At 38.1% G+C, this 12,590-nt stretch overlaps 1 protein-coding gene across 1 annotated transcript in view; it reads right to left on the bottom strand.

Annotated features, from left to right (window-relative positions):
* Positions 1-1,236: 1,236 nt before the first annotated feature.
* Positions 1,237-12,590, bottom strand: part of DEPDC1B (DEP domain containing 1B) — a 90,463-nt gene continuing 79,109 nt past the window's right edge. Inside the window, exons 10-11 of the mRNA XM_036901723.2 lie at positions 9,759-9,944; positions 1,237-2,224 (exon numbers count right to left, since the gene is read on the bottom strand). Coding sequence (XP_036757618.2) covers positions 2,063-2,224; positions 9,759-9,944 — 348 coding nt within the window. The 3' untranslated portion in view covers positions 1,237-2,062. The remainder of the gene's footprint in view (positions 2,225-9,758; positions 9,945-12,590) is intronic.

The following is a 12,590-nucleotide window of genomic DNA, read 5'->3' as shown; positions in this document are numbered from 1 at the left end:
GAGGGAGGGAGGGAGGGAGGGAGGGAGGGAGGGAGGGAGGGAGGGAGGGAGGGAGGGAGGGAGGGAGGGAGGGAGGGAGGGAGGGAGGGAGGGAGGGAGGGAGGGAGGGAGGGAGGGAGGGAGGGAGGGAGGGAGGGAGGGAGGGAGGGAGGAAGGAAGGGAGGAAGGAAGGAAGGAAGGAAGGGAGGAAGGAAGGAAGGAAGGAAGGAAGGAAGGAAGGAAGGAAGGAAGGAAGGAAGGAAGGAAGGAAGGAAGGAAGGAAGGAAGGAAGGAAGGAAGGAAGGAAGGAAGGAAGGAAGGAAGGAAGGAAGGAAGGAAGGAAGGAAGGAAGGAAGGAAGGAAGGAAGGAAGGAAGGAAGGAAGGAAGGAAGGAAGGAAGGAAGGAAGGAAGGAAGGAAGGAAGGAAGGAAGGAAGGAAGGAAGGAAGGAAGGAAGGAAGGAAGGAAGGAAGGAAGGAAGGAAGGAAGGAAGGAAGGAAGGAAGGAAGGAAGGAAGGAAGGAAGGAAGGAAGGAAGGAAGGAAGGAAGGAAGGAAGGAAGGAAGGAAGGAAGGAAGGAAGGAAGGAAGGAAGGAAGGAAGGAAGGAAGGAAGGAAGGAAGGAAGGAAGGAAGGAAGGAAGGAAGGAAGGAAGGAAGGAAGGAAGGAAGGAAGGAAACAGCAATATACATTTCCAAAGAGATTCTGGAAAGTAAACCCTACCTTGGAGCACAAAAAGAGCAGAAAGTAGACTTAATTCTTTGCTCTAAACAGAATTCCAAAGTCTGAGGAGAAATACTTGAACATTAAAAATCTCCCATTATTTCAAATATTTGGAAGATAAGGTGGTACCCAAACCAACAGGAATACTTTTATCCATTTTTAAGTAAGCAAAATCTGAGTCAGTTGTAGGAGGCATTCTGCTGGAAGAGAACAGGGGCAGATCTCAAGTGCAAAGAAAGCTCACTCCAAAGAGCAGAGCAAGCTGATTAGTGAGTGTTACTTTTACCTTTTTAGGTGATTGCTTTCAAAAACCTTCCAGACAATCCATAATCTAAGTGTACCACTATTTGCAAAAGGGCAAAGCGAAGCAAAAGAAATGAACAAAACATCCTCCTGAAGGCTAGTATAAAAGCCCAAATCTCACTTCTTATTTTATCACAGAAATAAGTGATTGATGTGAGAACATTGGCCAAAGCAAAGATTTTTCACATTTGAGGATGCTCTCAGACCTGAATAAAGGCCAAAAAAGAATCCATGTACAGTAAAAAAGACAGCATTTATTGACATTCCACTTACTTTCATTAGGATAAGGAAGCTGAGGAAAATAAAATTATAAAGGAAGTAATCTTATTTTACTTAACCCATTCATGTGTTATATAAAACAATAAAGATCTGACTTAAAATCACAGGTCTAAAGGGACTGAAAGAATTTATCCAGTTCAATTTTCCATCTTGAGCCAAGACTGGAATTATACCACTATATGCAGTTGAAAATCTACTCCACTTACGGCAAACCCCAGCAAGTACATGTTATAAAAGAACCAGCTTTCATAAACTCTGTCAACAAATCTGCAATAGAAGATACAGTCTTCATAATATAGGACATAAAGAATCTTTGTGCAACAGTGAAAACTAGAACTTCCACAGGAGAAATCACAATTGGCTATTAATAACATCACAGTAACAGTACCCAGTGTCTGTCTTGTCAAGTATATATACTATTCTTGAGACTTGGTTCTAACAACAACATTAATAAGTAGGATGCGCACACAATTATTTTGCAAACACTATGAAAAACAACAAATTAAGAAATGAAAATTTCCTTAAATTTTGTAACAATTACAAACACGTTAACATTACTATTATATATTTGTCTCACAATTTTTAACTGATTTGTACACTTTAAAAATAGCATTGAGGTTTATGAAAATACTGACAATGGCTCAACAATTTCTGAGGTGAGATAATCTTTATTATTTCAGTAGTTTATATTTCTGCTCTTCTTTCTTCTACCACCACAGTCGTTCTCTAACCACCCATTTGCTCAAGACAGAAACAGAAATCTTGAACAGCTACAGAAGTATTACATCCGAAAACTTCTAGTTCTTTGAAATGGTTGGAAAGGGTTTTTTAGTGCCCACATTAGCAGCTGTGGTTTCGGTTTAGGTTTTTCTGGAAACAGAAGTGCTTCACTTTCTGGTGTAGGAAATCGTTCTTGATAGATTTCAGGATAGGACTTTTGAAACTAAAAAGAAAAAAATGAAAAATCCAAGTGAGTCAAATAGGTAAGAACCAATAAAACGGAGCAATCTAATTTTAAGATTCTGATCCCATACTTCCCTGTTGCTTTTTTCTTTTAATGTTTATTGCTTTAATCAAGAAACAGAACAAATACAAACAGATCACAAGCAAATTCAACACAAATCTATTTATTAAATCATTTATTCTACTTTCAATAAATCTAATTCATCTTTAATTCAATCTTTAAGTAAACTTCTCATTTTAATCTTATTTCTTAAAATTTCCCCTAATGCAAACTATAAATAAACCTCACTTTAAAAATATTCACAGGTATGACTTGAAAATAACTTTTGTTTTATACAGTTAAAGAAATTTTTGGCCCAACTACATTTCACTATCTCTCCGCTTCTCCAATGCAGCCCCACCTGCTTGTGCCCAAATGGAAGAGAAAACAGTCTCAGATATATTACTTTATGAAAAGCTTAAAGAGAGGCAATATGTTGTCCCTCTAGTCCTCACCAGTGTCCTCTTCTACTAAATTACAGAGAAAAATGTATTTGGGACTCTAGAACTCTGGTGCTCTATGTATAATCCTACATATATGTTGTGATAAGAAATCAAGCTATACAGGATTCAATCTTTAAAAATAAAAACCACTCACTTAATCTTGGATCAATGCTTTAAGAATGGTCAAAGTAAACCTACTTTGAGCTGAAAACTATTTCCTGAAACCCTAAGCAATGTTGCCTAACAGGAACTTAAAAACTTTAAGTCAGTCAGATAAAGATGGCAGCAGCATGAGAAGAAGTGAGGCAGAAATCTCCCCCAAATACCACATATAACATGAAAAACAGCAAATACAACTAATACTGAACCAGAAAGAAGACTGCGACAGACCGCCTACATCTGGGGAAAAGAGAAGACCCCATGGAAAAGGGTAAAGTAGCAAAGCCACGATCCAGCAGCACCCAAGCCCCCGCCCCGCCACTCCAGCTCACAGGCAGGAGGAAAAGAAATGGAGAAGGGAGGAAGTAGAAGCCCAGGACTGCTAAATACCCAACCCAGAGATCTACTTTGGGAGCACAAACCCAAATTGCATGATGCTCTGGAGATTAGAGGGGTTGGAAAGCAAAGACAGGCAGAATACCCAGAGAGACTGAAATTCTAGCTGCTTATGGAGAACAGGTACCCACAACCAGCCACTCTGTGACAAAAGATAAGTGGGTGATTTGAAAGACTTCCCAAGAGTGAGGGGGCTGCTAAAGGGGCAAGGATTACACAGAGCTTGCTGCTTAGGAGAAAGGACAGGTGGACAAAATCATACAGGCACACTCAGCCCAGCAGGTTGGGAACTTTCAGGAGATTAATGCATTCCATCCCCCTGGCTGGCAACACAGTCCCAAGGTCCCACACCACAATACACAGCCTGCCGCTCCTTCCTCCCAGCCAGAATAGGCTCACAAACATGCTACCCCTGCCATCACACCAGGACAGCCAGAGAGCAGCCCAGCCTAGGGCAGCTACAGGGACATAATGCAGAGGCTGCCCACATGTGCTCAGCCCACTGGCCCTAGCAGTGGAGGCAGGCACTGTGGCCAGGAAGCAGGAAAGAGCTCTTTCCTACAGGCAGGCATCAGCACTTGCCTGAGACCCCACCATCGCTCCAGGGGCATGGAAGCACCAGAGTAGAGCTTCTGGGCACTAGAGGGCACTGCCTACACAAAGTTATTATTCCAGAATATTCAGTAGGAAAATGAAAAGGCAAAATAACTTTGTTGAATCCAAAATCCCTCAAATAATAGAAAGAGGGCTCAGTGATACTGAAATCAATAATCTTCTTGAAAAAGATTTGAAAATAAAAATAATAAACATGCTCATAGAGCTTCAGAAAAATATTCAAGATCTCAGTGATGACTTCAAGAAAGAGACAGAAATTTAAAAATAACAGAGTTTAAAAGCAGATTAGAAGAGGTAGAGATGATAAATGGAATAGAAACCAGAGAACAGGAGTTCAAAGAAGCTGAGGCACAGAGAGAAAAAGGATGTCTAGGAATGAAAGAATAATAAGACAACTCTGTGACCAATCCAAACAAAACAATATTCACATTACAGGGGTACCAGAAGAGGAAGAGAGAGAAAAAGGGATAGGAAGTCTTTCTCAGCAAATAATTGTTGAAAACTTCCCCAATGTTGGGAAGGAAATAGTCTCTCAGGCCATGGAAGTGCACAGATCTCCCAAAACAAGGGACCCAAGGAAGACAACATGAAGACATATAATAATTAAAATGGCAAAGATCAAGGACAAGGAAAGAGTATTCAACACAACTAGAGAGAGAACAAAGATCACATAGAAAGGAAAACCCATCAGGATATCATCAGACTTCTCAACAGAAACCTCACAGGCCAGGAAGGAGTGGCATGATATATTTAATGCAATAAAATAGAAAGGCCTCAAACCAAGAATACTCTACCTGGCAAGATTATCATTTAAATTTAAAACAGGAATTAAACAATTCCCAGAGAAGCAAAAGGTGAGAGAATTTACCTCCCACAAAATATCACTACAGTGAATTTTACAGGGACTGCTCTAGATGGCAGTGCTCCTAAGGCTAAAGAGCTGTCACCAGAGAAAATGAAATCACAGTAAAGGAATTAGACCAATTAATTACTAAACAAATGTAAAATTAAATCAGCTACCCAAAAAGTCAGTCAAGGGATACACAAAGAGTACAGAATATGACACCGAACATATAAAGAGTGGAAGAAGAAGAAAAATGAAGATGAAAAAAATAAAAAAGAACCTTTGGATTGTGCTTGAAATAGCGTGATAAGTGAGTTAAGTTACACTCTTAGATAGTAAAGAAGCTGCCCTTGAACCTTTGGTAACCAGGAATCTAAAGCCTGCAATGCCAATAAGTACATATCTATTGATAATTACCCTAAATGTAAATGGACTGAATGCACCAATCAAAAGACATAGAGTTACAGAATGGATAAAAAAAACAAGACCTATCTATATGCTGCATACGAGAGGCTCACTTCAAAACCAAAGACACACAGACTAAAAGTGAAGGGATGGAAAAAGATATTTTATGCAAACGATAGGGAGAAAAAAGCAGGTGTTTCAGTACTTGTATCAGACAAAATAGACTTCAAAACAAAGAAAGTAACAAGAGACAAAGAAGGACATTACATAATGAGAATGGGTCAGTCCAACAAGAGGATATAACCATTATAAATATCTATGTACCCAACATAGGAGTACCCAAATATGTGAAGCAAATGCTAACAGAATTAAAGGGGGAAATGGAATGCAATGCATTCATTCTAGACTTCAACACACTCCACTCACTCCAAAGAAAAGATCAACCAGACAGAAAATATGTAAGGAAACAGAGGCACTGAACAACACATTAGAACAGATGGACCTAACAGACATGTACAGAACACTCCACCAAAAAAGCATCAGGATACACATTCTTCTCAAGTGCATATGGAAAATTTTCTGGAATAGATCACATATTAGGCCTCAAAAAGAGCCTCAGCATATTCAGAAGGATTGCAATTGTACCAACCAACTTTTCAGACCACAAAGGTATGAAACTACAAGTAAATTGTGCAAAAAACACAAAAAAGCCTACAAACACATGGAGGCTTAACAATATGTTCCTAAACAATCAATGGATCAATGACCAAATAAAAACAGAGATCAAGCAATATATGGAGACAAATGAAAACAGCAGTTCAACACCCCAACTTCTCTGAGATGCAGTGAAGGCAGCTCTAAAAGGAATGTATGTAGCAATACAGGATTATCTCAAGAAAGAAGAAAAATCCAAATGAACAGTCTAAACTCACAATTAATGACTAGACAAAGAAGAACAAACGAGGCCCAAAGTCAGTAGAAGGAGGGACACAATTAAGATCAGAGAAGAAATAAATAAAACTGAGAAGAATAAAACAATAGAAAGAATCAATGAAAGCAGCAGTTGGTTCTTTGAGAAAATAAACAAAGGATATAAACCCCTAGCCAGACTTATCAAGAAAAAAAGAGAGTCTACACACATAAACAGAATCAGAAATGAGAAAGGAAAAATTACTACAGACACCACAGAAATACAAAGAATTATTACAGAATACTATGAAACATTATATGCTAACAAACTGGATAACCTAGAGGTAATGGATAACTTTCCAGTAAAATACAACCTTCCAAGACTGACATAGGAAGAAACAGAAAATCTATACAGTCCAATTATCAGGAATGAAATTTAACTGGTAATCAAAAAAACTACCAAAGAACAAAATCCTCATACCAGATGGCTTCACTGCTGAATTTTATCAAACATTTAAAGAAGACCTAATACCCACCATTCCTTATAGTTTTCTAAAAAGTAGAAGAGGAGGGAATACTTACAAACTCATTCTATGAAGCCAGCATCACTCTAATACCAAACCACACAAAGACACCGCAGAAAAAAATTACAGACCAATATCCCTGATGAACATAGATGCAAAAATACTCAAGAAAATAGTAGGAAACTGAATTCAAAAAGATCATACACTATGATCAAGTGGGATTTATTCCAAGGATGGGACAATATTCAAAAATCCATCAACATCATACACATCAACAAAAAGAAGGAAGAAAACCACATGATCATCTCAATACATGCCGAAAAAACATTTGACAAAATTCACAATCCATTCATGATAAAGACTCTAAGAAAAATGGCTATAGGGGGCAAGTACATCAACATAACAAAATCCATATATGACAAACCCACAGCCAACATCATATTTAAGAGCGAAAAGCTGTAAGCCTTTCATCTATGATTGGGAACAAGAAAAGGATGCCCACTCTCCCCATTTTTATTCAACATAGTACTGGAGATCTTAGCCAAGCAATCAGACAACACAAAGAAATAAAAGGCATCCAGATTGGTAAAGAAGAAGTTAAAACTGTCACTGTTTGCAGATGACATGATACTGTACAGAAAAAACCCTAAAGAATCCACTCCAAAACTACTAGAACTAATAACTCAATTCAGCAAAGTTGCAGGATACAAAATCAATACACAGAAATCTTTTGCATTCCTATACACTAACGATGAACTAGCAGAAAGATAAATCAGGAAAACAACTCCATTCTACAACTGCATCAAAAAGAATAAAATACCTGGGAGTAAACCTAACCAAGGAGATGAAAACCCTATACCCTGAAAACTACAAGACACTTGTGAGAGAAATTAAAGAAGACACCAATAAATGGAAATACATCCCGTGCTCATGGATAAGAAGAATTAATATTGTCAAAATGGCCATCCTGCCTAAAGCAATCTACAGATTCAATGCAATCCCTATCAAAATATCAACAGCATTCTTCAACAAACTGGAACAAATAGTTCTAAAATTCATATGGAACCACAAAAGACCCCAAATAGCCAAAGCAATCCTGAGAAGGAAGAATAAAATAAAGCTGGGGGGATTACGCTCCCCAATTTCAAGCTCTATTACAAAGCCACAGTAATCAAGACAATTTGGTACTGGCACAAGAACAGACCCATACACCAGTGGAACAGAATAGAGAGCCCAGATATCAACCCAAACATATATGGTCAATTAATATATGAGAAAAGAGTCATGGATATACAATGGGGAAATGACAGCCTCTTCAACAGCTGGTGTTGGCAAAACTGGACAGTTGCATGCAAGAGAATATAATTGGATTACTGCCTAACTCCATAAACAAAAGTAAACTCAAAATGGATCAAAGACCTGAATCTAAGTCATGAAACCATAAAACTCTTAGAAGAAAATATAGGCAAAAATCTCTTGAATATAAACATGAGTGACTTTTTCTTGAACACATCTCCTTGGACAAAGGAAACAAAAGCAAAAATGAACAAATGGGTCTACATCATGCTAAAAAGCTTCTGTACAGCAAAGGATACCATCAGCAGAATAAAAAGACATCCTACAGAATGGGAGAATATATTTATTAATGACATATCCAATAAGGGGTTAACATCTAAAATATATAAAGAACTTACACACCTCAACACCCAAAAAGCAAATATCCCAATTAAGAAAATGGGCAGAGGATATGAACAGACACTTCTCCAAAGAAGAAATTCAGATGGCCAACAGGCACATGAAAAGATGTTCCACGTTGCTAATCACCAGGGAAATGCAAATTAAAACCACAATGGGATACCTCCTCAAACCAGTTAGGATGGCCAACATCAAAAAGACAAGGAACAAGAAATGCTGGCTAGGATGTGGAGAAAGGGGCCGTCTTACACTGTTGGTGGGAATGTAAATTAGATCAACCATTGTGGAAAACAATATGGAGGTTCCTCAAAAAACTAAAAATAGAAATACCGTTTGATCCAGGAATTCCACTCCTAGGAATTTACTCCAAGAAAACAAGATCACAGATCCAAAAAGACATATGCACCCCTATGTTTATCAGAGCACTATTTACAATAACCAAGATATGGAAGCAACCTAAGTGTCCATCAGTAGATGAATGCATAAAGAAGATGTGGTGCACATACACAATTGAATATTATTCAGCCATAAGAAGAAAATAAATCCTACCATTTGCAACAACATGGATGGAGCTAGATGGTATTATGCTCAGTGAAATAAGTCAGGCAGAGAAGACAAGTACCATATGATTTTCCTCATTTGTGGAGTATAACAATGAAGCAAAACTGAAGGAACAAAATAGCAGCAGACTCACAGACCCCAAGAAGGGCCTAGCAGTTATCAAAGTGGAAGAGGATGGGGAGGACAGGTGGGAGGGAGGGATAAGGGTATTAAGGGGTATTAAGATCAACACACATAATGTAGGAGGGTCATGGAGAAGGTAGTATAGCACAGAGAAAACAAGTAATGACTCTATAGCATCTTACTTCGCTGATGGACAGTGACTTCAATAAGGTATAGGGGTGACTTGATAATGTGGGTAAATGTAGTAACTACAATGTTGCTCATGTGAAACCTTCATAAGATTGTATATCAATGACACCTTAATTTTAAAAAAAAGAACAAAGCAAAAGAAAAAACTGTAAGTGATGCCTGAGACAAGAAACTAATTTGATACTGGCTATCTAAACCCTAAGTCTTTTAAATTCTAGACATTTTATATTTGCGAATTGTCTGATTTGCCTTTCAAAAAAAAAATCTAAAGAAATCTGTTCTAATTTGATAGCTTCGCTGAATTTAAAGTAATTTCCTCATTAACTCACATCACACCATGTATCAAAACAAAGGACAAGTATTAGAGAACAGCTCCATAAATGAAGAGTTCAGTCATGGTAAAGGTTCTACATTGGAGAATAAAGATGTAGGACACTGCCCACATCTGTGTAAATCACTGAAACCTGTGGACTCTATGAACTGAGTAACATACTTTCAAACTGCTATGTCTCAGAAGATGAGATTCACATGAAGCCTAATAAAATAAAGAAGAAAAAGAAAAAGCAATTTAAGAACAGTGGGGTGAAACAGAAAGGACTTATCTTATTTACCTGCTTCAGTCTTTTCTTCTTGCCTTTGCTGGAGAGTTTGGCATCTGCTATGACCTCCTCCAGCAAGGCAGCCAGAGGCTCCTGAGGGCCCTGCGCTCTCGGGGATTCAAACTCCTCTGGGCTGATGTGACGGCAGAAGGTTGGAGCAGATACAGTGATATCCATATCAGCTCCTGGGTATTTAATCTGGGGGCAAAGGGATTAGTAGTGAAAGGCAAAGTGTATTTTCAAATAAATTATAAAATTTAGCTCAGATCAAATATAGCATATCCTCTTCTAGGAATGCCATGCCCCAATTTGGAGAAAACTCTAAATTAAAAAGTAAAAGTATTTCCATAACCTCAAAAAAATATCAATTAAAGTCACAGTTTTAAATATGAGAATTTTACGTTTTTAAGCCTTAGGACCATTTTGATAAATAAAAGCCCTGTACCCTCTCTTAATAAGATCCAAAATTGAAACATAAACTAAAGATGTTGACTGAAATGATTCAAAAGTTATAATGTTTGAACACACACTGTGAACTATCCAGGACCCTTCCTGCATCTGGAGTCTGACCCCTGTCCCTGGGATGGACAGAGCACAGTTAGCTCAGCTGTTACAGACACACAAGTAGGCAACCATCTCCAAACGCCCTCAGAGTGAGAAGCAAGTCAGAAAAACAAGGGCGCAGATGCTGCACAGGCAGAAGGGAGAAAACGGAGGAAAGAAGATGCCTGTGAATAACTGTGCATCCATTAAAAAATTTATCTTCAAGGTTCAAGGGGTAAACTTCTCAAAAATATAGCACCTACTGTTCTGCCATAGATAAAATTCCAAATATTACATTCACTTCTTTGGCTTAAGATTTTTTTTCAGAAGTCACAGTTAAAATTAAATATGCTGCCAGGAAGGGTTATTACAGTAAGTACATACTATGCCTCAGTAGTTTACCAGATCAATTAGAGACAGCCTAAGAGAAACACACCAGAATCCTAAGGGAAAGGGGCATACACAGGATACTCCCTTTTTCACTGGAGCAAGGAAAAAGCAGGAAAGGACCAGAATAAAGGTAAAATCCCAGGTAAAGTGTGGCAGCAAGAAGCCTAGGACATGAGGAAAACACTGTATTCTTACAATTAAAGGGTACAAGCGAAAGAAGAGGGTTGCAGACAAAGCTGATCGAGGGCTGGTGCCAAAAACAGTGCTGACCTCACAGTTTATCTATCCCAGGCCAGCCCTGAAACTGCCCCAAGACAATTCACCAAAACAGTCCAAGTAACAACGTTCATTTTCAGAGAAGCACCACCCTAAATGTATATGATGCAGGGCTGAGTGGTCTGTGAGAGAAAACAGATCTACAAGCTCTGGGTGCTAAAACAAACAATTGTTTGGAAATTCTACTGCACACTTCTAAGTGAGAAAATACAACTGGACCATTGGGCAGTTGCTGGTTTTATTCAGTGGCATGGCAGTGCCTCTTCAAAGATCATGTTTATCTGCAGTTAAATTAATCAGCACAACTCACCCTCTGATCGACTACTGACAGCAAAGGGCTCACAGGAGAAGCTGCCACACTATGTGCCGGTGCTGTGTGAACACACAAACCAGCAAGAAGACAGAGCAGAGGTCATTATTCTCACTTTTCCTTGCAGAAATTCAGTGACATATTTCTTTACTTTTTAAAGTTTTATTTGTAAGTCTGACTCATAAATAAAAATATTGGGGTAAGAAGAATTAAACTAAAACAGCAATAAGATTACACTTTTAGCCTATTTAAATGGCAAAGGTATGTATGTTAATGATAATAACCAAAGAAGGCAAAGGTGCAAAGAAATAGACTTTCATATACCACCAATGGAAATACAAATTGGAACAATCATTCCAAAGAGAAATTTGGCAATATGTAATCAGTACTGAAAATTCATACTTGGACCATACAATGCTACCTATTCCTAGAAATATTCCTTAAAAAAAAATCTTTAAAAATCCCCCCCCACCCCAAAAAAAGTTTAGGAATAAAAGCATTTACTGTTATATAGCTTGTAAAATAGAAAAAAAAAATGAAACAACCTGAATATCAACCAAAGAAAACCACTTCAATAAATTGTGATATATATATATATATATACTATGGAATACTCTGTTACCAATAATAATGACATTGTAGAATAACATAACACTAATGATGATAATAACAGCAGCAGCTACCAACTGAGGACTTACTTTGTGATAAACATTATTCTAAGCACTTTACATGTCTTAAGCCATTTGATCACCAAAACTACCCTAGAAGGTAGGTATTAACTATTATTATCCCATTTTACAGTTGAGGAAAGAGAGTTACTGGGGCAGATGCTAGAGCAGAGACACATTACATAATGTGGTCAAGGTCACACAACTAATACAGAGCACATCAGGAATTCAAACATCATTCAGCTCCGGAGTCTGTGCTCCTGGCCTCTCCAGCGTCAATCAAGAATATTCAATGATGTGGGAAATTACTCTCATTGTACTGTTAAGTATAAAATAAATAAGTGATTAAAGAGAAAGAAAGAGAAGAAGGAGAAGACAAGAGAGAACAGGAAGGGGGAGGGGAGGCGTCGGGAGGGGAGGAGGGGACGGGAGGGGAGAGGAAAGACTCCTGAAAGACTGTAATACTGGCTGAATATTTGGTGTTATTCTGATATTTTCTGGCGTGTATTTTCTGTATTTTCCAAATTCCTTCAATGTATTGATAATTTTAAAAAAATAAGAAAAATAAAGTTTAACTTTTAAATTGCACACTGGAACAGTTATTACTTTAATAATAATCTGGGAGGCAGCAGTTCACTGGTCCTTCATTATGGAGCC

This window comes from Manis pentadactyla, chromosome 2, assembly GCF_030020395.1.
Source record: "Manis pentadactyla isolate mManPen7 chromosome 2, mManPen7.hap1, whole genome shotgun sequence".
Classification (NCBI taxonomy): Eukaryota; Metazoa; Chordata; class Mammalia; order Pholidota; family Manidae; genus Manis; species Manis pentadactyla.
Note: the sequence above shows the minus strand (reverse complement) of the source record. Positions and strands in the feature narration are given on the sequence as shown.